The following is a 25004-nucleotide window of genomic DNA, read 5'->3' as shown; positions in this document are numbered from 1 at the left end:
TATCTGTCCGTCGCCGTAGACGCCAGCCTGGTGGCAGAGGAGAAGTTCATGTACCTCCTGGGGTAAAAGGCATTTCTGACTCACACTACAGCATGTTTTACCTTATAACTAGAGACTAGTTTTTAATTAAAATCATACATTTAAAAAAAGGCAATTTAATGGTGAACAGTTTGGGTCTGATCACAAGTAATCAAATCATTTGTCAACAGTGTATAGGCCTATCATATAATTTAGTTTCAGTTTTGGAAATGATAAAAACTAGTAATACTAGTAATATTACTAGTAAACTCTGGTGTCAATTATGCCTACAGGAAAGGTGCAATTCTAGGGGAAATGCTGCAGTTCTGACTGCAATGGGAAGTTGTGGAGCCAGAAGGGAGAAGAGTTTGGGACGTGTGGAGCGTTTTTAGTTATGTACTGTTTGTCTTTCTAAGGTCTCCAAAGCTCCGGGCGTTAACAGAAGCCTTGACTCCAGCGTTCCTGAGGTTTGGAGGCACCAGGCAAGACTTCATGGTGTTTAGCCCCACGGAGGCTTTGATGCAGTCCACCCATTATCATCCACACAACTTCATTTCAAACGCAGGTTAGTTCAAAATGATGTCCTCCATCCATGGTTCCCTTCTAGTTCTCTAGCCTTGGTATTTAGTTGTCGATTTTGACATTACGAAAGTAAATGTCTGATGCGATAAGTCCTTGATCCGAGGCTATAGTTCCCTTCATACTGCAAGATACAAAAAATCAAATCAAAAGTAATTGTGATTATGGTCAAGTTGAAGAAGGCTGAATGGAACTTTCATCAAATTAACTGGTGCATTTATATAGTGCTTTACATAGATTGTGCATTACAGTACATTCACCTATACACACACACACACACACACACACCACACCACACCACACACACACACACACAGAGTCATACACCTTTACATAGATTGTGCATTACATTCACACACACACATTCATACACCGATGGCGGCGGAAACCATGCAAGGCACCAACCAGCACATCAGGAGCACTCATGGGTTCAGTGCCTTGCTCAAGGACACTTCATGCCATTCACAACTCCAGTCAAATGGAACCTTAGGCGGTAATAATTATCTGTCCTGTGAAGGAAGTAAAATGGTCTACTACTACTTTTTGATGTTGAAAGTGACACTGTGTACTGTATGTTGTTTGTTTTTAAATGAAGTTGTGATTTTTATTATTTTATTGTAAAGCACTTCGGTACAACTTGTTGTTATTTAAATGTGCTATAGAAATAAAGATGGTATGGTATGGTATGGTATGGTACTATACTACCATTTATGGCAAAATCGTGAAAGGGCATATTAGACTATGTGGTCATTGGTCGGTAATAATTATATTGGCAAATATGTGTTTTCAGATGCCTGTGAGAAGCTGGAGCTGCCTCCGTTACTGGAGAAGAGGCTGAAGGAGGAATGGGTTATATTAATGTTATAATAATGTGTTTTCAGAGGCCTGTGAGAAGCTGGAGCTGCCTCCGTTACTGGAGAAGAGGCTGAAGGAGGAATGGGCTCAACAGGTAGTCTACCTTCGACAGGAGGACGTTCAGAGGAAGTACAAGATGATGAAGTTCACAGGTAGCTACCGTAGAATACGATGGGAAGAAGGGTTCTGCAATATAATATACTGCTATACTGTACTGCCACTATAGCCACAGGGAACATGGCACTGTACCACTAGCCAGTAGCCACAGGCAACATGGTACATGTGGACATTTAGTTTGGTATTCCAGTATAAATGGATGTATACCATTGGTGCGTGCATGTCAGTGGGGTCTGGGGACCCCCAGGGGTTCCCACAGTGGGGTCTGGGGACCCCCTGGGGTCCTTGAGCTAAATGATAGTTTGGTATTATGTGTCTGAAACTGAGTGTGTACAAATGGAACCAAATAGACCCCAACGGGCCCATTTGGTTCCATTTGTAGAGTTAAATTAACATAGATGTTACAATATAAATTGGGGGTCCCAGAGATAGAAATGCCACCGTAGCCTAATGCGTGTGAAACTGGGGGTCCATGAAATTAATGTTTCGGCATCACTGCTAGAGCCGTGAAAATCCTCTCTTATGGGGGTCACTGGCATATGTTTTCAAATGGGGGGGGGGGGGGGGGGGGGGGGTCTAATACATCTCGATTTTGGGGGTCCTTGTCATGAAAAAGTTTGGGAACCACTGGTTGTACATAAGATGAAGAAAATAATACTAATTGTGTGTTCTCTTGTTGTCAGAGTACACTGTGGACCTGCTCCATTCCTTCGCCAACTGTACAGGGATGGACCTGATCTTTGGCCTCAACGCTCTCCTCAGAACGCCTCAGAACGCCTGGAACAGCAGCAACGCCCAGTCTCTGCTGCAGTACTGTGAATCTAAACAGTACAGCATGGCCTGGGAGCTGGGCAATGGTAGGTTTACAGCAGTAATGCCCAGTAACGTTTACAGCAGTAATGCCCAGTAACGTTTACAGCAGTAATGCCCAGTAACGTTTACAGCAGTAATGCCCAGTAACGTTTACAGCAGTAATGCCCAGTAACGTTTACAGCAGTAACGCTCAGTCTCTGTGAATCTAAACATTACAGCATGGCCTGGGAGCTGGGCAATGGTGGGTTTATTTATTAACTTTGTTTTATTACATGGCGTGGTTGAATGCTTGATTCTGATTGGTCAATGGCTTAATTCAGCGGTGCGTTATCTCATCATAATGTGACCGCTCTCTGCCTAATCAAACCCTGTGAGCACCAGCTGTGCGGCTGAGCTCTGCTTGATTTACTGCTGTTTCCAACATGACAGCCATGTAAACACGCACGCACGCACGCACGCACGCACGCACGCACGCACGCACACACACATAAAAAGGTGCTCACACGGAAGTTAAAAATGAGGAACGCCTTTTATTACCTTGTTTTATTACGCCTTTACTTACCTTTCGACCTTGTTGGTGGAAACATGTTGGATTGTTGGCAGTTGCCTTTTAAATTTGAACTTTGAGTGCCCGGATCCTCTCTCTTCTTCTATGGTAACCAGTCCACATGGTGTGTGTGAATGTGATCCTCTCTCTTCCTCTATGGTAACCAGTCCACATGGTGTGTGTTAAATGTGATCCTCTCTCTTCCTCTATGGTAACCAGTCCACATGGTGTGTGTAAATGTGATCCTCTCTCTTCTTCTATGGTAACCAGTCCACATGGTGTGTAAATGTGATCCTCTCTCTTCCTCTATGGTAACCAGTCCACATGGTGTGTGTAAATGTGATCCTCTCTCTTCCTCTATGGTAACCAGTCCACATGGTGTGTGTGAATGTGATCCTCTCTCTTCCTCTATGGTAACCAGTCCACATGGTGTGTGTAAATGTGATCCTCTCTCTTCCTCTATGGTAACCAGTCCACATGGTGTGTGTAAATGTGATCCTCTCTCTTCCTCTATGGTAACCAGTCCACATGGTGTGTGTTAAATGTGATCCTCTCTCTTCCTCTATGGTAACCAGTCCACATGGTGTGTGTAAATGTGATCCTCTCTCTTCCTCTATGGTAACCAGTCCACATGGTGTGTGTAAATGTGATCCTCTCTCTTCCTCTATGGTAACCAGTCCACATGGTGTGTGTGAATGTGATCCTCTCTCTTCCTCTATGGTAACCAGTCCACATGGTGTGTGTAAATGTGATCCTCTCTCTTCCTCTATGGTAACCAGTCCACATGGTGTGTGTTAAATGTGATCCTCTCTCTTCCTCTATGGTAACCAGTCCACATGGTGTGTGTAAATGTGATCCTCTCTCTTCCTCTATGGTAACCAGTCCACATGGTGTGTGTGAATGTGATCCTCTCTCTTCCTCTATGGTAACCAGTCCACATGGTGTGTGTGAATGTGATCCTCTCTCTTCCTCTATGGTAACCAGTCCACATGGTGCGTGTAAATGTGATCCTCTCTCTTCCTCTATGGTAACCAGTCCACATGGTGTGTGTAAATGTGATCCTCTCTCTTCCTCTATGGTAACCAGTCCACATGGTGTGTGTGAATGTGATCCTCTCTCTTCCTCTATGGTAACCAGTCCACATGGTGTGTGTAAATGTGATCCTCTCTCTTCCTCTATGGTAACCAGTCCACATGGTGCGTGTGAATGTGATCCTCTCTCTTCCTCTATGGTAACCAGTCCACATGGTGTGTGTTAAATGTGACCCTCTCTCTTCCTCTATGGTAACCAGTCCACATGGTGTGTGTTAAATGTGATCCTCTCTCTCTTCCTCTATGGTAACCAGTCCACATGGTGTGTGTTAAATGTGATCCTCTCTCTCTTCCTCTATGGTAACCAGTCCACATGGTGCGTGTGAATGTGATCCTCTCTCTTCCTCTATGGTAACCAGTCCACATGGTGCGTGTTAAATGTGATCCTCTCTCTCTTCCTCTATGGTAACCAGTCCACATGGTGTGTGTTAAATGTGATCCTCTCTCTCTTCCTCTATGGTAACCAGTCCACATGGTGTGTGTGAATGTGATCCTCTCTCTTCCTCTATGGTAACCAGTCCACATGGTGCGTGTGAATGTGATCCTCTCTCTTCTTCTATGGTAACCAGTCCACATGGTGTGTGTAAATGTGATCCTCTCTCTTCCTCTATGGTAACCAGTCCACATGGTGTGTGTGAATGTGACGTGGCGTGCTAATGGCGAGGGCCTTTGTTTTTTAGAAGGAAATGAGCTCAGACCTCATACGCTCATACGTTTGCTTTTCCCTCAAACTGTTTTATAAACAATAAATAACTACCACGAGGAGGAAATGAAAGTCATGTTAACCCATTTCGGGGCAGGAAGCCCTTTTGGTGTTTTAAGCATTAAGTTATACTTTAGCTATTGGAAAAATAGCAGATCTACAAGCTCATAGTGCGCTATGAGAGGGTTGGGGGGGGGGTCCGTGGCCCAATAGAGATAATTCTGGGGGTCATTTGACATGAAAAAGGTTGAGCACCAACTGACATAGAAACATGGGTTTTTCAGAAAAATGTTAGGATTTAGAAGAAGACCTTTTTTTTTTTTTAAATCGACCTCAGTTCAAAATCACGTGAAATTCTAAAACATTCTGAGCTGATGTGAAACACACTGTTTTCTGTCATCCGGAGACGTTCTAAAGGGAATCCTTCTGAGATGTGTTGCTTTACATGGGGTTGGCTGATGAGCTGTCTATCCACCCAGAACAAACTGTGCACTGTTCTGTTCAAGACTGGCACAGTTCTCCTTTAATTAACCCATTCTGACCTGAGATCAGATTCATACGAGGTTTCCGCCGGACACACACTGGTCTGATTAACCAAATTCTGACCTGAGATCAAATTCTAAAAAAATGTCAGTCGTTCTTCGATTTTTCAAAAAATAGCAGACCTACAAGCTCGTATCGCGCCACTCGGTGGCGCGCTATGAGCTTGTAGATCTGCTATTTTTCAATAGCTAAAGCACGACATGATGCTGACACCAAAATGGGTGCCCGTTCAGAATGGGTTAATTAAAGTCTGAGCTATTCAAGTTCTCCTGCACGCCTTCAAGGCCATTTCTCCCAGCAGACTTGTGTTGAAAGCAGATCGGTTAGGTTACTCATTTCTCTACAGAACGTCTTTCTGCCGTAAGTAAGTGCACATGCATTTAAAGGTTTTCCAGCTACATTTGATAGCGCAGGTCACACAAACATCACATGTCATGGAGGACGTTAGATTGTTCTACATTAATGTGTCTTTGTGGACACCTGGTATACATTAAACATGTACATTGTACATGTACATGTACATGAACATTAAAGAATAATCATCATCCATCGTATGATAACGGCATCCTAAGGTTAGCAAGGAATATCACCTCTCATACTAAGCATGTGTTGTATGGAATATAAGGAATATCACCTCTCATACTAAGCATGTGTTGTATGGAATATAAGGAATATCACCTCTAATACTAAGCATGTGTTGTATGGAGAATATAAGGAATATCACCTCTAATACTAAGCATGTGTTGTATGGAATATAAGGAATATCACCTCTAATACTAAGCATGTGTTTTATGGAGAATATAAGGAATATCACCTCTAATACTAAGCATGTGTTGTATGGAGAATATAAGGAATATCACCTCTAATACTAAGCATGTGTTGTATGGAGAATATAAGGAATATCACCTCTCATACTAAGCATGTGTTGTATAGAATATAAGGAATATCACCTCTCATACTAAGCATGTGTTGTATGGAGAATATAAGGAATATCACCTCTCATACTAAGCATGTGTTGTATAGAATATAAGGAATATCACCTCTAATACTAAGATGTGTTGTATGGAGAATATAAGGAATATCACCTCTCATACTAAGCAATGAAGCATGTGTTGTATGGAGAGTATAGGTTGCTGCCTTCAGGAAGGAGATATGGTGTTCCAGCATACAATAAGGTCAGACTAAAGAGGTCTTTTGTCCACCAGTCGACCTTGAGGCTTAATCAGGAGTTGTAGTAGCCACAGGATAATCTAAGCACTGGATATTGCTCTTGTCTTCATGTCTTTATGTATGTACAAGCTCATAGCGCGCCACCGAGTGGCGCGCTATGAGCTTGTAGGTCTGCTATTTTTGAAAAATCGAAGAACGACTGACATAGAAACATAAGCTTTTTCAGAAAACTGTCAGGATGTAGAAGACGTGTTTATAATCTGATCTCAGGTCAGAAGGTGTTCATTTATTTCCTTTCCCATTTAGAACCCAACAGTTATGAGAAGAAGGCTGGGTTCCGTGTGGACGGGAAGCAACTGGGTCAGGACTTCTCTCACCTCAGAGAGATCATCAGAGGCTCAACCTGGTACCAGAACACCGGACTGTACGGCCCGGACGTTAGCCAGCCACGAGACTTCAGAGAAAACCTCCTGGAAGGGTGAGAGTTATTATATATATATATATATTATACTGTACGGCCCGGATGTTAGCCAGCCACGAGACTTCAGAGGAAACTTACTGGAAGGGTGAGAGTTATTATATATATATATATATATATATATATATATATATTATACTGTACGGTCCAGATGTTAGCCAGCCATGAGACTTCAGAGGAAACCTCCTGGAAGGGTGAGAGTTATTATATATATATATATTATATATATATATATATATTATACTGTACGGTCCAGATGTTAGCCAGCCATGAGACTTCAGAAGAAAATTACTGGAAGGGTGAGAGTTGGACCTTTTTTATTATTTATTTTATTTATTTTATTTATTTTATTTATTTTATTTATTTTATTTATTTTATTTATTTTATTTATTTTATTTATTTTATTTATTTTATTTATTTTATTTATTTTATTTATTTTATTTATTTTATTTATTTTATTTATTTTATTTATTTTATTTATTTTATTTTATTATACTGTACGGCCCGGATGTTAGCCAGCCACGAGACTTCAGAGGAAACTTACTGGAAGGGTGAGAGTTATTATATATATATGTATATATATATATATATATATATATATATATATATATATTATACTGTACGGTCCAGATGTTAGCCAGCCATGAGACTTCAGAAGAAAATTACTGGAAGGGTGAGAGTTGGACCTTTTTTATTATTTTATTTTATTTATTTTATTTATTTTATTTATTTTATTTATTTTATTTATTTTATTTATTTTATTTTATTTATTTTATTTATTTTATTTATTTTATTTATTTTATTTATTTTATTTATTTTATTTATTTTATTTATTTTATTTATTTTATTTATTTTATTTATTTTATTTATTTTATTTATTTTATTTATTTTATTTATTTTATTTATTTTATTTATTTTATTTTGACCTGAGATCAGATTCTAAAAATGTCTTCCACATCCTGACAGTTTTCTGAAAAAGCTATGTTTCTATGTCAGTCGTTCTTCGATTTTTCAAAGATAGCAGACCTACAAGCTCGTAGCGCGCCACTCGGTGGCGCGCTATGAGCTTGTAGATCTGCTATTTTTCAATAGCTAAAGCATAACATGATGCTAACACCAAAAGGGGTTCCCGCCCAAAATGGGTTAACTATTTTGATATGTAACCAGTGTTAATTTCGTCGACTAAGACGAAAATTGTTCGTCGACTACCTTTTTTCCACTGACAAACTACATGGAAACTAAATGAAAACTAAGCTACGAAAACTAAATATATTGACTATTTCGTCGACAAAAAAAAACTAGACTAAAATGTCTAGGAAGGGACTAGTGGACAAGATCCAGTACGAGTAATTTTACACTTGCTGACAATGGACAATCTAGCGTGTTGTGAGCTTGTAGATCGGCTATTTTCAGCAAGTGTAAAAACAGTCATTACGACGACATCAAGGCCCACAAATACATTTTAGTCGACTAAATCAACTGTAGATTCAGCCGACTAAAATCTTATGATATTTAGTCGACTAAAACTAGACACGTAAACACTAGTCCAGGGGACTAAAACGTGACTGAGACTAAAACCATTCAAGAGACTATGTGTAGCTGTACAGGTTCAAGCATGTCCGCGCATCATACAGATGTCTGATATAGAGCATCGAAGTCTGACGTCACTTTCAGTAGAGGGCGTCAGTCCCCAGGTTCATGTATTTTTTTAGTTGCATTGAAATCGCCATAGGAGGATTTTTAGATTGCTTCATATAAGAACTTTGTTTGAAAAATAAACATGTCATCCCGGCCGCTTCACTCACATGGATATGAAGAATCAACTGACTGAGAGAAAACGCTAATGTTACTGCTGCTGAATTAGTTACATTTTCGCTAGAAGCAGACTGTATCATATATGAGTGACAGACTGTTGCAAACGATACAGAGACACCTCCCTGACAATAACGCCGAGACAGCTTGTTTATTTTTGGACCACAACGCTTATAGTAGACGATATTAAGATCACCCCATGTTATTCTCCATAGAGAAATTACTTCCGCGAACCAGGGGAATCGAAGGGATGAGCGAGTTACGTCAGGACTTTAGAACCAGGGGAATCGAAGGGATGAGCGAGTTACGTCAGGACTTTAGAACCAGGGGAATCGAAGGGATGAGCGAGTTACGTCAGGACTTTAGAACCAGGGGAATCGAAGGGATGAGCGAGTTACGTCAGGACTTTAGAACCAGGGGAATCGAAGGGATGAGCGAGTTACGTCAGGACTTTAGAACCAGGGGAATCGAAGGGATGAGCGAGTTACGTCAGGACTTTAGAACCAGGGGAATGGAAGGGATGAGCGAGTTACGTCAGGACTTTAGAACCAGGGGAATCGAAGGGATGAGCGAGTTACGTCAGGACTTTAGAACCAGGGGAATCGAAGGGATGAGCGAGTTACGTCAGGACTTTAGAACCAGGGGAATCGAAGGGATGAGCGAGTTACGTCAGGACTTTAGAACCAGGGGAATCGAAGGGATGAGCGAGTTACGTCAGGACTTTAGAACCAGGGGAATCGAAGGGATGAGCGAGTTACGTCAGGACTTTAGAACCAGGGGAATGGAAGGGATGAGCGAGTTACGTCAGGACTTTAGAACCAGGGGAATCGAAGGGATGAGCGAGTTACGTCAGGACTTTAGAACCAGGGGAATGGAAGGGATGAGCGAGTTACGTCAGGACTTTAGAACCAGGGGAATGGAAGGGATGAGCGAGTTACGTCAGGACTTTAGAACCAGGGGAATGGAAGGGATGAGCGAGTTACGTCAGGACTTTAGAACCAGGGGAATGGAAGGGATGGGCGAGTTACGTCAGGACTTTAGAACCAGGGGAATGGAAGGGATGAGCGAGTTACGTCAGGACTTTAGAACCAGGGGAATGGAAGGGATGGGCGAGTTACGTCAGGACTTTAGAACCAGGGGAATGGAAGGGATGAGCGAGTTACGTCAGGACTTTAGAACCAGGGGAATGGAAGGGATGAGCGAGTTACGTCAGGACTTTAGAACCAGGGGAATGGAAGGGATGAGCGAGTTACGTCAGGACTTTAGAACCAGGGGAATGGAAGGGATGAGCGAGTTACGTCAGGACTTCAGAACCAGGGGAATCGAAGGGATGAGCGAGTTACGTCAGGACTTTAGAACCAGGGGAATGGAAGGGATGAGCGAGTTACGTCAGGACTTTAGAACCAGGGGAATGGAAGGGATGAGCGAGTTACGTCAGGACTTTAGAACCAGGGGAATGGAAGGGATGAGCGAGTTACGTCAGGACTTTAGAACCAGGGGAATGGAAGGGATGAGCGAGTTACGTCAGGACTTTAGAACCAGGGGAATGGAAGGGATGAGCGAGTGAGGTCAGGACTTTAGAACCAGGGGAATGGAAGGGATGAGCGAGTTACGTCAGGACTTTAGAACCAGGGGAATGGAAGGGATGAGCGAGTTACGTCAGGACTTTAGAACCAGGGGAATGGAAGGGATGAGCGAGTTACGTCAGGACTTCAGAACCAGGGGAATCGAAGGGATGAGCGAGTTACGTCAGGACTTTAGAACCAGGGGAATGGAAGGGATGAGCGAGTTACGTCAGGACTTTAGAACCAGGGGAATGGAAGGGATGAGCGAGTTACGTCAGGACTTTAGAACCAGGGGAATGGAAGGGATGAGCGAGTTACGTCAGGACTTTAGAACCAGGGGAATGGAAGGGATGAGCGAGTTACGTCAGGACTTCAGAACCAGGGGAATCGAAGGGATGAGCGAGTTACGTCAGGACTTTAGAACCAGGGGAATGGAAGGGATGAGCGAGTTACGTCAGGACTTTAGAACCAGGGGAATGGAAGGGATGAGCGAGTTACGTCAGGACTTTAGAACCAGGGGAATGGAAGGGATGAGCGAGTTACGTCAGGACTTTAGAACCAGGGGAATGGATGGGATGAGCGAGTTACGTCAGGACTTTAGAACCAGGGGAATGGATGGGATGAGCGAGTTACGTCAGGACTTTAGAACCAGGGGAATGGAAGGGATGAGCGAGTTACGTCAGGACTTTAGAACCAGGGGAATGGAAGGGATGAGCGAGTTACGTCAGGACTTCAGAACCAGGGGAATGGAAGGGATGAGCGAGTTACGTCAGGACTTTAGAACCAGGGGAATGGAAGGGATGAGCGAGTTACGTCAGGACTTTAGAACCAGGGGAATGGATGGGATGAGCGAGTTACGTCAGGACTTTAGAACCAGGGGAATGGAAGGGATGAGCGAGTTACGTCAGGACTTCGGTGCTCTATTGGTTTTATTTTCCACTCCTCCAGTCACAAAGACACCGTGAAAACTACAATAAAGAAACAAAGACATTTTGTTCAGGTTTTTTCAGTCCATACACCAGGAAGTTTTTTCAGTCCATACACCAGGAAGTTTTTTCAGTCCATACACCAGGAAGTTTTTTCAGTCCATACACCAGGAAGTTTTTTCAGTCCATACACCAGGAAGTTTTTTCAGTCCATACACCAGGAAGTTTTTTCAGTCCATACACCAGGAAGTTTTTTCAGTCCATACACCAGGAAGTTTTTTCAGTCCATACACCAGGAAGTTTTTTCAGTCCATACACCAGGAAGTTTTTTCAGTCCATACACCAGGAAGTTTTTTCAGTCCATACACCAGGAAGTTTTTTCAGTCCATACACCAGGAAGTTTTTTCAGTCCATACACCAGGAAGTTTTTTCAGTCCATACACCAGGAAGTTTTTTCAGTCCATACACCAGGAAGTTTTTTCAGTCCATACACCAGGAAGTTTTTTCAGTCCATACACCAGGAAGTTTTTTCAGTCCATACACCAGGAAGTTTTTTCAGTCCATACACCAGGAAGTTTTTTCAGTCCATACACCAGGAAGTTTTTTCAGTCCATACACCAGGAAGTTTTTTCAGTCCATACACCAGGAAGTTTTTTCAGTCCATACACCAGGAAGTTTTTTCAGTCCATACACCAGGAAGTTTTTTCAGTCCATACACCAGGAAGTTTTTTCAGTCCATACACCAGGAAGTTTTTTCAGTCCATACACCAGGAAGTTTTTTCAGTCCATACACCAGGAAGTTTTTTCAGTCCATACACCAGGAAGTTTTTTCAGTCCATACACCAGGAAGTTTTTTCAGTCCATACACCAGGAAGTTTTTTCAGTCCATACACCAGGAAGTTTTTTCAGTCCATACACCAGGAAGTTTTTTCAGTCCATACACCAGGAAGTTTTTTCAGTCCATACACCAGGAAGTTTTTTCAGTCCATACACCAGGAAGTTTTTTCAGTCCATACACCAGGAAGTTTTTTCAGTCCATACACCAGGAAGTTTTTTCAGTCCATACACCAGGAAGCAGAGTCCTCTAGTTCATATATGTCAAACTCAAGGCCCGGGGGCCAAATCAGGCCCGTGAATGAATTATCTTTGGCCCGCGGGGTGATATTTAATTAGTATTAGAACTGGCCATCTGGTATATTGCACGGACCACCATAATACTACAAGTCCCACAATGCACTGCGAGTGCATTGTCACGTATCGAGGGCCCGCAAGCGCAAGCATGCGTCTTCTCTTCACTATTGATCAGCAGTGAAAGTATATCACTTTGTGGTCAACTTTCAGCTACACCCCTCTCCCCAAAAATGGCCCTGTGTGTTGAAACACAGTCTGGCCCTCGACTTTCTTTATTTTGGCCCACTGTGTATTTGAGTTTGACATCCCTGCTCTAGTTAGAGAGACTCCACACATGTGAGTCCAACTTGTCAATAAAGTCTGCAGTTCCACATTTACAGCAATATACAGTACAACACACCTCAATACAAAAAAGAATACATAATAAAGAATATGTGTACCGTGTGCACCTTTGAACCATGTGCAGATGAACTTTAACCCATTCTGACCGGGCACGCATTTTGGTGTCAGCATCATGTTATGCTTTAGCTATTGAAAAATAGCAGATCTACAAGCTCGTATCGCGCCACCGAGTGGCGCGATACGAGCTTGTATGTCTGCTATTTTTTGAAAAATCGAAGAGCGACTGACATTTTTAGAATCTGATCTCAGGCCAGAATGGGTTCATCAGACCAGTGTGTGTCCGGCGGAAACCTCGTATGAATCTGATCTCAGGTCAGAATGGGATAATTGTCTCTCTCTCTCTCTGACGTTCCCCAAAACGTTCCCAACTTCTCTCCAGGAACTCAGTTCGACCTCTGACCCCTTACTGACAGGTGAACGTCATGTGAATGACGTGACACTCTGATCATGTGACTCCCTTTTCCAAAGGGTGCATTTTTACCTTGTGATATAAACCTTTTAACATAATTATTTGTTGCCATTTGTAATTCTATTTATTCATGAAATGAACCCAAAATATGCATGAACATACATAAGCAAAACCATACAATGTTATTTATATTTATAGCTGAAAACCCTGCCTCTCGTTCTGGGACAGTTACACTATGACTTAAACGAAAATCAAAATTTGCTGCCACAAACAACACTAACTCATGGTTGGTTGACTCAAGCCTGTTTTTTTATGTTGGCTGCTTGAAAATGGCTCATCTACAAGATTATTACAACAATGCAATCTGCTATTTTCAAATGTCTTGAAAATCTTACAATGACACAACAGTACCTGAGGCTGACTTAATTGATTCTACTAAAAACATATTTTCATTTTATAACGCACAAGCTTCTAAAACGACAACTCTTGTCAGTCAAACACAGCCTGTGCAAATTGTGCATTTTTAGCAGAAGTAAGAGTGGAGGAGGAGGAGATGGAGAACGTAATGGTCTCATGTGACGTGCATACTTCAGCTAACCACATCAACCTAGTCCCTTTGCCCCAGTCTGTTACCCTGTCTGTTGCCCTGTCTGTTGCCCTGTCTGTTGCCCCAGTCTGTTGCCCCAGTCTGTTGCCCTGTCTGTTGCCCTGTCTGTTACCCTGTCTGTTGCCCTGTCTGTTGCCCTGTCTGTTGCCCTGTCTGTTGCCCTGTCTGTTGCCCCAGTCTGTTGCCCTGTCTGTTGCCCTGTCTGTTGCCCCAGTATGTTGCCCTGTCTGTTACCCTGTCTGTTACCCTGTCTGTTGCCCTAGTCTGTTGCCCAGTCTGTTGCCCTGTCTGTTGCCCTGTCTGTTGCCCCAGTCTGTTGCCCTGTCTGTTGCCCCTGTCTGTTGCCCCAGTCTGTTGCCCTAGTCTGTTACCCTGTCTGTTGCCCTAGTTGCCCTGTCTGTTGCCCTAGTCTGTTGCCCCAGCTGTTGCCCAGTCTGTTGCCCTGTCTGTTGCCCTAGTCTGTTGCCCCAGCTGTTGCCCAGTCTGTTGCCCTGTCTGTTGCCCCAGGCTGTTGCCCTGTCTGTTGCCCTGTCTGTTGCCCCAGGCTGTTGCCCTGTCTGTTGCCCTGTCTGTTGCCCCAGTCTGTTGCCCCAGTCTGTTACCCTGTCTGTTGCCCCTGTCTGTTGCCCTGTCTGTTGCCCCAGTCTGTTGCCCTGTCTGTTGCCCTGTCTGTTGCCCTGTCTGTTACCCTGTCTGTTGCCCCAGTCTGTTGCCCAGTCTGTTGCCCTGTCTGTTGCCCTGTCTGTTACCCTGTCTGTTGCCCTGTCTGTTGCCCTGTCTGTTGCCCTGTCTGTTGCCCTGTCTGTTGCCCTGTCTGTTGACTTACTTTACTGTCTGTCTGAAATTCTTTATTAGGAACAATCCCTTGAGATTAAACAAATGAAAAGATGTTATTGAACGAATTACTGGTGTTTCCAGTTTGTTGTTTTGCTGCCATAGAGGACTGCAGTTGAACAATATTGTTGTCTTATATGGACATATGTGGGACTATATTGCTGTATTATGAATGATGCACTCATTTACCTTTTTTAAGTAGCTATAAGCAATATGTCAATAGTTTAATTACTTTATTATTATTTGTATGTGTTATTCAGACAAGCCAGCAACGAGTAAAATGCTCCCAAAAATAATGTAGTCTCTATGACATCTACATATTATTATTATTATTATTATTATTATTATTGTGACACATCTAGGGACCACAGTCTGCATTCAAAGATTTTCCTAGAAGCTTTGTCATTTTGACTTTTTTTTGTCACCAAAAAAGTCATAAGATATATTTTTTAACATAATTTGCTTATAGCAGCTTTAAATCAGATGAAGAACAACTTTCATATAGGTCAGAATGAACTCTTTAAATTGACGTGACTATCACAACCAAATGTGAATGAAATATTATAATGTTAATATTTTCCCCTCCCAACAGATTTTTAGAGAGTGGAGCCGAGGCAATCGATGCCTGCACCTGGCACCAGTAAGTGGAGCTTTCCTCCCATTAGTAAATGGTGCATTTATATAGTGCCTTTATCCAAGGCGCTTTACAGAGACTGTGCATTAAATTCACCCATTCACACACACATTCATACACCGATTGCGGCAGAAGCCATGCAAGGTATACCGACCAGCACATCGGGAGCAATTTGGAGTTCAGTGTCGTCTTGCCCAAGGACACTTCGACATGTAGACAGGAGGAGGAGCCGGGATTCGAACCCCTGACCCAGGGATCATTGGACGACCTGCTCTACCTCCTGAGCCACAATCGCCAGTCATGTGTGTGTGTGTGTGTGTGTGTGTGTGTGTGTGTGTGATAAGGGCGTCTGTGGCTCAGGAGGTAGAGCAGCAGGTCGTCCAATGATCCCTGGGTCGGCGGTTCGAATCCCGGCTCCTCCTCCTCCTGTCCACATGTGGAAGTGTCCTTGGGCAAGACACTGAACCCTACACTGCCTCCAGTGAGTCGGTCGGTGTGAGCTCGCCACCGTCGGTGTGTGAATGTGGGAAGTGAGGACGCTGGCGTCGACTGTTCGCCGCTTCACCTCCCGATGTATGAATGAATGAACCTTCACCTCCCAATGTATGAATGAATGAACCTTCACCTCCCAATGTATGAATGAATGAACCTTCACCTCCCAATGTATGAATGAATGAACCTTCACCTCCCAATGTATGAATGAATGAACCTTCACCTCCCAATGTATGAATGAATGAACCTTCACCTCCCAACGTATGAATGAATGAACCTTCACCTCCCAATGTATGAATGAATGAACCTTCACCTCCCAATGTATGAATGAATGAACCTTCACCTCCCAATGTATGAATGAATGAACCTTCACCTCCCAATGTATACCGTTGTAAAGCACTTTGAGCATTTGGTAGAAAAGTGCTGGAAAAATGCAATTCATTACATTTCAACATTTTGTGTGTAATTCACATACAAGCTGCTCTAATGAATGTATCGCTCCTTAGTTATTATGTGAACGGCAGAGATACGTCCTTGGAGGACTTTCTGGATCCTGACGTGTTGGACACTTTGGCCTTAAAGACCACTGAAGTACTGCAGGTAACGCTATATAGTTATAATTTACAATTTACAATTTACAATTTAGGCATTTAGCAGACGCTCTTAATCCAGAGCGACTTACAATAATCAAGAACAAAAGCATGGGAATACATCACAAAAGCATTTATCATAAAACATGCGTAAGCTAAGAAAGTAACAGTGGAATATCTATAGACCGATTCCGTACCGGTTTCATGGTCGCAGCCTACGTATTTCCTGTAGGCGGACTCGACGTAGCTGCGGGGGTAAAACCCTCACCAGGCGCACCTCTTCCACTACAGTGAACGGCAGAGTGACTGATGTTAGTTTGCCTCAAACTTTACTCCTTTACCTGCTTTTTTACTAACACTAACATTACAAAGATGCCCAGAACATCGAGATGAACCTGTGTAGTTTATGGCTGCTCCAACAGTAGTGGCAACATAAAAATAAAATAAAACGGAATGTCTAATATCCACCGCGATGGCTGAGACCAGAGCCATTGAGTAATGGTTGAGACAAAGCAGTGAAGAATCCTGCAAGATACATAATTTCAGTCTTACCCAATACCCAATCTTTCTGTTTTATGAACACAAGGCTGCTGTATTTTATACCTCATACTAAGCATTTAAAGTATGAGGTATAAAGTACAGCAGCCTTGTGTTAATAAAACAGAAATATTTGGTATTGGGTAAGACTGGCGTTATGTATCTTTCACTGCTTCGTCTCAACCATTACTCAATGGCTCTGGTCTCGGCCACCACGGTGGATATTTTGACATTCCGTTTTTATTTTATTTGTTATGTTGCCACTACTGTTGGAGCAGCCATGAACTACACAGGTTCATCTCGATGTTCTGGGCATCTTTGTAATGTTAGTGTTAGTAAAAAAGCAGGTAAAGGAGTAAAGTTTGAGGCAAACTAACATCAGTCACTCTGCCGTTCACTGTAGTGGAAGAGGTGCGCCTGGTGAGGGTTTTACCCCCGCAGCTACGTCGAGTCCGCCTACAGGAAATACGTAGGCTGCGACCATGAGACCCGCTACTGAATCGGTCTATATTATGAGACTATACATATAAACTATACTACTATGCTATACATATGCATTATGGCGTGCTATGACTATATACAATGCAATTATAGTGCTGTCTACATAACATGCTATAAGTCTGTATCAGATGCTATCTAAGTCTACAGAAATGCTATCTAAGGGGGTAGGGTAAGTTATAATGTTATATGTTATAATGTTATATAGTTGCAACATTTTGACCTGAGATCAGACTCTAAAAATGTCTTCTACATCCTGACAGTTTTCGATTTTTCAAAAATAGCAGACCTACAAGCTCGTGAGCTTGTAGGTCTGCTATTTTTCAATAGCTACCTAAAACATAACGTAATGCTAACACCAAAAGGGGTTCCTGCCCAAAATGGGTTAAAATCCTAGTGCTTGATGGAGTAATGGCAGTGTTGTTTTTGGCAGCAAATCTTAGTTTCAGTCACGGTCTCTCTCATTTAGTCTCAGTCACATTTTAGACGGTCACCTTGAACGCTTTATTCGACTGAATATCATAAGATTTTAGTTGATTAAATCTACAGTTGATTTAGTTGACTAAAATGTGTTTTGGCGGGCCTTCATGCCGTCGTAATGGCTGATTTTACACTTGCTGAGAAATAGCCTATTTTCAGCATGCAACCAAGTGTAAAATTACTTATACTGGATCTCTTGTCCACTAGTCCCTAACATTTTAGTCTAGTCAACTAGTCAACAAACTAGTCTAGTTTGTTGACGAAATTGTCAGTAAATAGTCTTAGTTTTCATTTAGTTTCCATTTAGTTTTAGTCAGTGAAAAACCAACATGACCAACATTTTCAGCGACTAAATCAACACTGGTTAATATAAGGTCCATTGTGCTCCTGTCCCGTCAGACGGTTGAACTGATCTCAGGTCAGAATGGGTTAATATAAGGTCCATTGTGCTCCTGTCCCGTCAGACGGTTGAACTGATCTCATGTCAGAATGGGTTAATATAAGGTCCATTGTGCTCCTGTCCCGTCAGACGGTTGAACTGGTCTCAGGTCAGAATGGGTTAATAGAAGGTCCATTGTGCTCCTGTCCCGTCAGACGGTTGAACTGATCTCAGGTCAGAATGGGTTAATATAAGGTCCATTGTGCTCCTGTCCCGTCAGACGGTTGAACTGGTCTCAGGTCAGAATGGGTTAATATAAGGTTCCATTGTGCTCCTGTCCCGTCATACGGTTGAACTGGTCTCAGGTCAGAATGGGTTAATATAAGGTCCATTGTGCTCCTGTCCAATCAGACGGTTGAACTGGTCTCAGGTCAGAATGGGTTAATATAAGGTCCATTGTGCTCCTGTCCAATCAGACGGTTGAACTGATCTCGCCTGGAAAGAAGGTGTGGCTTGGGGAGACGAGCTCGGCCTACGGAGGCGGGGCTTTGGGACTGTCGGACACCTTTGTAGCCGGATTCATGTGAGTATGTATTTATAGTAGAGCTGGGACCCGATTAAATAAATTAATCTAATTAATCAGAGGCGTTGTAATTAAATAATCCTGATTAATCGCATATCAATATTTAACCCGAGAATGTTTGTTTTTTGGTATCCCAGTGAATAGTGACTACGGGATTCCACTCATTTTCAACATTTTACTGTCATTAATATACCTTAGAGTTGTTGTGTGGAATCTGTGGATATAATAAGAAAGTCCCCCCCCCCCCATTCTGTGTTGCCTAGAACTGGAGGTCTGAAGTAACATTATGAAGTACATCTCAGTGACATCACAAAAATGTACATAATGTTACTGTTTTTTTCAGACCTTCAGTTCTAGGCAACACAGAATGGGGGGACTTTTTAATATTTCCAGTGGCCGTCGACCCCAATCTGAAAATATGTTATTACTCGAGTCGACACATTTGACTGTTTACTGGTTAACTTAGAACACAGCTTTTGTTTCAGTATTTTGTGGCGTAAACCATTTGTGAATCATTTCTATATAATTATAGGTGGCTGGATAAATTATGTTTATGTTTTATAAATTATGTTTTGTGGCGTAAACCATTTGTGAATCATTTCTATATAATTATAGGTGGCTGGATAAATTATGTTTATGTTTTATAAATCATGTTTTGTGGCGTAAACCATTTGAGAATAATTTCTATATAATTATAGGTGGCTGGATAAATGATGTTTATGTTTTATAAATTATATTTTGTGGCGTAAACCATTTGAGAATCATTTCTATATAATTATAGGTGGCTGGATAAATTATGTTTATGTTTTATAAATCATGTTTTGTGGCGTAAACCATTTGTGAATCATTTCTATATAATTATAGGTGGCTGGATAAATTAGGACTTGGTGCCAAACTGGGATTGGATACCGTCATAAGGCAGGTTCTGATTGGTTCCGGGACCTACCACCTGGTTGATGACAATTTGGATCCACTTCCTGTAAGCGTTTCAATGACTTTGTGTTACTTGGTTCCTGAACCTTGATTTAGACCTTTTTTTAATGTTTAATTATAAGCAATGTAATGCAAAGGAGAAGGTTATACACCTAGTTAGGATGCAAAATACATAGTTTTTATTGAAAGACCAACGTTTCAGCAAACAATATATATATGCCTTCTCCAGGGTATGAGTAATTATAAGCAATGACATCATCAACTTTAACCCATTTTTGACCTGAGATCAGATTCTAAAAATGTCTGTTTGAAAATGACAGTTTTCTAGAAAAAGCTATGTTTCTATGTCAGTCGTTCTTCGGTTTTTCAAAAATAGCAGACCTACAAGCTCGTAGCGCGCCACTCGGTGGCACGCTACGAGCTTGTAGATCTGCTATTTTTTCAATAGCTAAAGCATAACATAATGCTTTATTAAATGGGTTAATAACACATATCTAATTATAATCTTGTTGCCTTGGTAGGACTATTGGCTGTCCGTTCTCTACAAGAGACTCGTGGGACCCGAGGTTTTGAAGATGGAGATATTGAACCCTCTCGGAAAGAGGAAAAGAGTGAGGCTGTATCTGCACTGCACCAGTAAAAGAAGGTATTCTTGGGTTAAAGATCAGTGTTTTTTTTAAAAAACACCTTTCACCTTTATTTTATATTTTTAGGGACAGACAGACAGTAGGCTGACAGGAAATAGGGGGAAAGATGGGGGGTAAAATGGTTCATTTATATAGCGCCTTTATCCAAGGCGCTTTACAGAGATTGTGCAATATATTCACCCATTCACACACACATTCATACACCTTTACAGAGATTGTGCATTACATTCACCCATTCATACACACATTCATACACCTTTACATAGATTGTGCATTACATTCACCCATTCACACACACATTCATACACCGATGGCAGCGGAAACCATGCAAGGCACCAACTAGCACATCGGGAGCAATTAGGGGTTCAGTGTCTTGCTCAAGGACACTTCGACAGTAACTCTGGGGGAGCCCACAGGGTTCGAACTGGCAACCTTACGGTTACCATCCAGGCACTCTACCCCTGAGCCACCGCCGCCCATGCAGTAAAGGCCGTCGGGATCGGGAGTCGAACCCGCGGCCACACTGCCAGACTGGATTATACCGGCCAAGGTGCCTGGACCGCTGAGCCACGGCCCAGGCCAAGATCAGTGTTTTTGGCAGCAAATTTAGATTTGAGTTTTTAGTCATATAGTTTTAATTTAGTTTCAGTCACATTTTAGTCACCTGGAATGTTTTAGTGTTAGTTAGTCTAGTTTTAGTCGACTAAATATCATAAGATTTTAGTCGACACAGGGCTCCATTTTCGTCATCGCTAAACCCCTTGAACTATTCAAAAATGTTTTTCAAAATAGTAAGAAAAAAGAAAAAGGCAAAGAAGTTTAGGGATAAGGGGTTTAGCGGTGACGGAAATGGAGTCCTATAAATATACAGTTGATTTAGTCGACAAAAGTGTATTTTGGCGGGCCTTGATGCCGTCGTGATTACTGTTTTTATACTTGCTGAAAATAGCCGATCTACAAGCTACAAGATCTACAAGCTCACAACGCCTGCTATTTTCAGAATGCAACCAAGTGTAAAATGTCTTATACTGGATCTCTTGTCCACTAGTCCCTTCCTAACATTTTAGTCTAGTTTTTAATTTGTTGACGAAATTGTCAAGTCTTAGTTTTAGTCATCATAGCTTATAGTTTTCATTTAGTTTCCATTTAGTTTTCGTCAGTGAAAAAAGGTAGTCGACGAACATTTTTCGTCTTAGTTTTAGTCGACTGTTGACGTAAATGCGATCTCTCCTTCGACATCATCGTGCGGTCGTTAATAAATCCCCGTTTCTTCTCCGTTTCCAGCCCGTGCTACAGAAGTGGAGCGGTCACGTTATAAATATGACTCCCCGTTTCTTCTCCGTTTCCAGCCCGTGCTACAGAAGTGGAGCGGTCACGCTGCTCGCCCTGAACATGAACCAGAGTCCAGCTGGAGTCGTCCTTCCTGCTCAGATGTCTGAGGGAACAGTGGAGGCCTTTGTCCTTCAGTCAGAGCAGCCGGGGGAGGAGGGACTCTATTCCAGGTACTGATCACTGATCAGCCCCTCTGGCTCCTTGGCTTCAGACGTTATAGTCTGTGGTCTATTAAATGAGTCAGTCCATATTTAACCCATTCTGACCTGAGATCAGATTCTAAAAAATGTCGCTCACGTCCACATACGGCGGCAAAAAACTCGCAACGCATCACGGTGTAAAAAATTGGGGGCATTTATAAAATCGGACGTTCATTTATGAAAAAACGTGAAATGGAGGGATGCAAGCTTTCACTCCCCACCCCCACCCCCACCCCCACTTACCACCATCATTGCTGTCGTGAGGAAGCCAACTAACTAACATTTTTTTTCTTTTTCCATCAGTGCTGTTTAACACTTTGCGCCTCTGTGTGTTAGTTAAAGAAATCACACCCGTGTGAAGTGAGGGGCGCTTTAACCAACCCCTTATCATCGCCATAACATAACATAACATCATATCATATGCTGAATTGCTCAGTGACAGATAAAACAAACATTAAACTCTGTCCAATGTCAATGGCGTTTTTAATGTGACAAGACGAACATTAAACCTGTAAATAGGAGGGGCTAAAATATATTGAACCAACAATGAAAAGTAGTCAAGTGCTTCGGAAAAACCTCAACTCCATTGGACCTTGTAGGTCTGCTATTGTGGGTCTGCTATTTGTCTGCTTGTAGGTCTGCTATTTGTCTGCTTGTAGGTCTGCTATTTGTCTGCTTGTAGGTCTGCTATTGTTTTTAAATCGTGAAAATACGGCACAAATCTTTGAATATATATTCTTTCAGAAGACTTTTTTTTTTTTAATTTCGACGTCGGGCCTAAATGGGTTAATTTCCGGAACATTTTGGAGTTGTGTGGTTTTTAACCCATTCTGACCTGAGATCAGATTCATACGAGGTTTCCACTGGACACACACACTGGTTCTGATTAACCCATTCTGACCTGAGTTCAGATTAAAAAAAAATGTCAGTCGTTCTTCGATTTTTTCAAAAATAACAGACCTACAAGCTCGTAGCGCGCCACTCGGTGGCGCGCTACGAGCTTGTAGATCTGCTATTTTTCAATAGCTAAAGCATAACATGACGCCGACACCAAAATGGGTTCCTGTTCCCAGAATGGGTTAATGAATGACGAGTGTTGTTGTTTGTGTGATTTATCTTTAGGTCTGTGAGCCTCAACGGAGACGTGTTGAAGATGGTGGACGACAGAACCCTCCCTGAGCTCAGAGGAACGCGTCTAGAACCAGGAGAACAGCTCCAACTCCCCGGGTTCTCGCTGGCCTTCTACGTCTTCACGGAGGCTCGGGCACTGGCCTGCAAGTGACTTTAAATAAACCACACCAACCCCCCTTCTACGTCTTCACGGAGGCTCGGGCACTGGCCTGCAAGTGACTTTATAACCACACCAACCCCCCTTCTACGTCTTCACGGAGGCTCGGGCACTGGCCTGCAAGTGACTTTAAACCACACCAACCCCCCTTCTCTACGTCTTCACGGAGGCTCGGGCACTGGCCTGCAAGTGACTTTAAACCACACCAACCCCCCTTCTACGTCTTCACAGAGGCTCGGGCACTGGCCTGCAAGTGACTTTAAACCACACCAACCCCCCTTCTACGTCTTCACGGAGGCTCGGGCACTGGCCTGCAAGTGACTTTAAATAAACCACACCAACCCCCCTTCTACGGCTTCACGGAGGCTCGGGCACTGGCCTGCAAGTGACTTTAAACCACACCAACCCCCCTTCTACGTCTTCACAGAGGCTCGGGCACTGGCCTGCAAGTGACTTTATAACCACACCAACCCCCCTTCTACGTCTTCACGGAGGCTCGGGCACTGGCCTGCAAGTGACTTTATAACCACACCAACCCCCCTTCTACGTCTTCACCGAGGCTCGGGCACTGGCCTGCAAGTGACTTTAAACCACACCAACCCCCCCTCGCCTCACGTCCCCATTCTGTAACGAATAGCAGATCTACACAAGCTGAGCATATAGTGAAGAGATTTGGTATTATAGGGCATAGCAGTGATTTGGTATTATAGGGCATAGCAGTGGGCGTGATTCTTTTTTTTCTGGCACCACGGAAAAAATAGGCCATTCATTTTTCCCATAAAGGTTTTTTTTGTTTTTGAAAAATGTTTAAAGTGCACTTCTGGAAAATAAAATTCTGTGTTGGACATTGCATTGCATTTTAAATGTTGCCCCCTCAAAAACTACTAGGCATGCGGGACCACCCCCTTAGCGCAGGCTCAGATACCGGGCTCGCGCACTCCGCTCCGCACGTTATCTCAAGGTTGGCAGCTCTGGAATTAGATTCTGGCCTGATTTGGTGCAAGAAAACCCCGTCCACTGCTATGCCCTATTAGGGGGGAACCCTGGGTGACACCGGTCAAGAGGGGAAACATTAGGGGGGCCATGGGTGGACCTCTATGGGTGACACATTAGGGGGGCCATGGGTGGACCCCTATGGGTGACACATTAGGGGGCCCATGGGTGGACCTATGGGTGACACCGGGTCAATGACGTATCCAAGCATCGGGTGGACCTGAAAATAGACTGCCAGGACAACAATATCACTGTTGTCTGACAGCAACACGGGTCACATGGTACAGATCCTCAGGCCTGGTTGGTGGGTCACTGGACTGGCGTGGCCAATTGGCAAAGAATGTTAACATCATTATATCTTTGTGTTCGTCTTCAGTGAGAAGCTGCTCTTTCTGACGGGGAAATGTGTTTGAAAGAACGACTGAATGAATGAATGCACCACGATTTCATTTTCTTGTTTTAATTTAACGTCAGAGAACGGGTGCTTTTTTTGTTGAAGTTTAACCCATTTTGGGTGGTAACCACTTTTGGTGTTAGCATTATTTTGTGCTTTAGCTATTTAAAAATAGCAGATCTACAAGCTCGTAGCGCGCCACCGAGTGGCGCGCTACGAGCTTGTAGGTCTGCTATTTTTTTTAAATTGAACCACTGACATAGAAACATAGATTTTTCAGAAAACTGTCGGGATGTAGAAGACATTTATAGAATCTGATCTCAGGTCAGAATGGTAAACTGTCAGGATGTAGAAGACATGTTTTTAATCTGATCTCAGGTCAGAATGGGTTAACTACTGTACAACTGTCGACACTGTCACACTA

General features: G+C 42.8%; 1 protein-coding gene across 1 annotated transcript in view; it reads left to right on the top strand.

Moving 5' to 3' along the window:
• Nucleotides 1-23245, top strand: part of hpse (heparanase) — a gene marked incomplete at its 5' end in the record, with an annotated part of 23446 nt that extends 201 nt beyond the window's left edge. Inside the window, 12 exons of the mRNA XM_083769901.1 lie at nucleotides 1-62; nucleotides 435-583; nucleotides 1479-1604; nucleotides 2253-2426; nucleotides 6743-6914; nucleotides 15193-15240; nucleotides 16233-16326; nucleotides 18687-18793; nucleotides 19658-19772; nucleotides 20248-20372; nucleotides 21723-21875; nucleotides 23028-23245. The exon at nucleotides 1-62 is cut by the window's left edge and continues 201 nt beyond it. Coding sequence (XP_083626027.1) covers nucleotides 1-62; nucleotides 435-583; nucleotides 1479-1604; nucleotides 2253-2426; nucleotides 6743-6914; nucleotides 15193-15240; nucleotides 16233-16326; nucleotides 18687-18793; nucleotides 19658-19772; nucleotides 20248-20372; nucleotides 21723-21875; nucleotides 23028-23187 — 1485 coding nt within the window. The 3' untranslated portion in view covers nucleotides 23188-23245. The remainder of the gene's footprint in view (nucleotides 63-434; nucleotides 584-1478; nucleotides 1605-2252; nucleotides 2427-6742; nucleotides 6915-15192; nucleotides 15241-16232; nucleotides 16327-18686; nucleotides 18794-19657; nucleotides 19773-20247; nucleotides 20373-21722; nucleotides 21876-23027) is intronic.
• Between the last annotated feature and the right edge of the window lie 1759 nt (nucleotides 23246-25004).

The sequence above is a fragment of the Protomyctophum parallelum genome (assembly GCF_964188405.1).
Source record: "Protomyctophum parallelum genome assembly, chromosome: 7".
Lineage (NCBI taxonomy): Eukaryota > Metazoa > Chordata > Actinopteri > Myctophiformes > Myctophidae > Protomyctophum > Protomyctophum parallelum.
The sequence above is the reverse complement of the archived record's forward strand: the minus strand, read 5'-3'. Positions and strand labels throughout refer to the sequence as shown.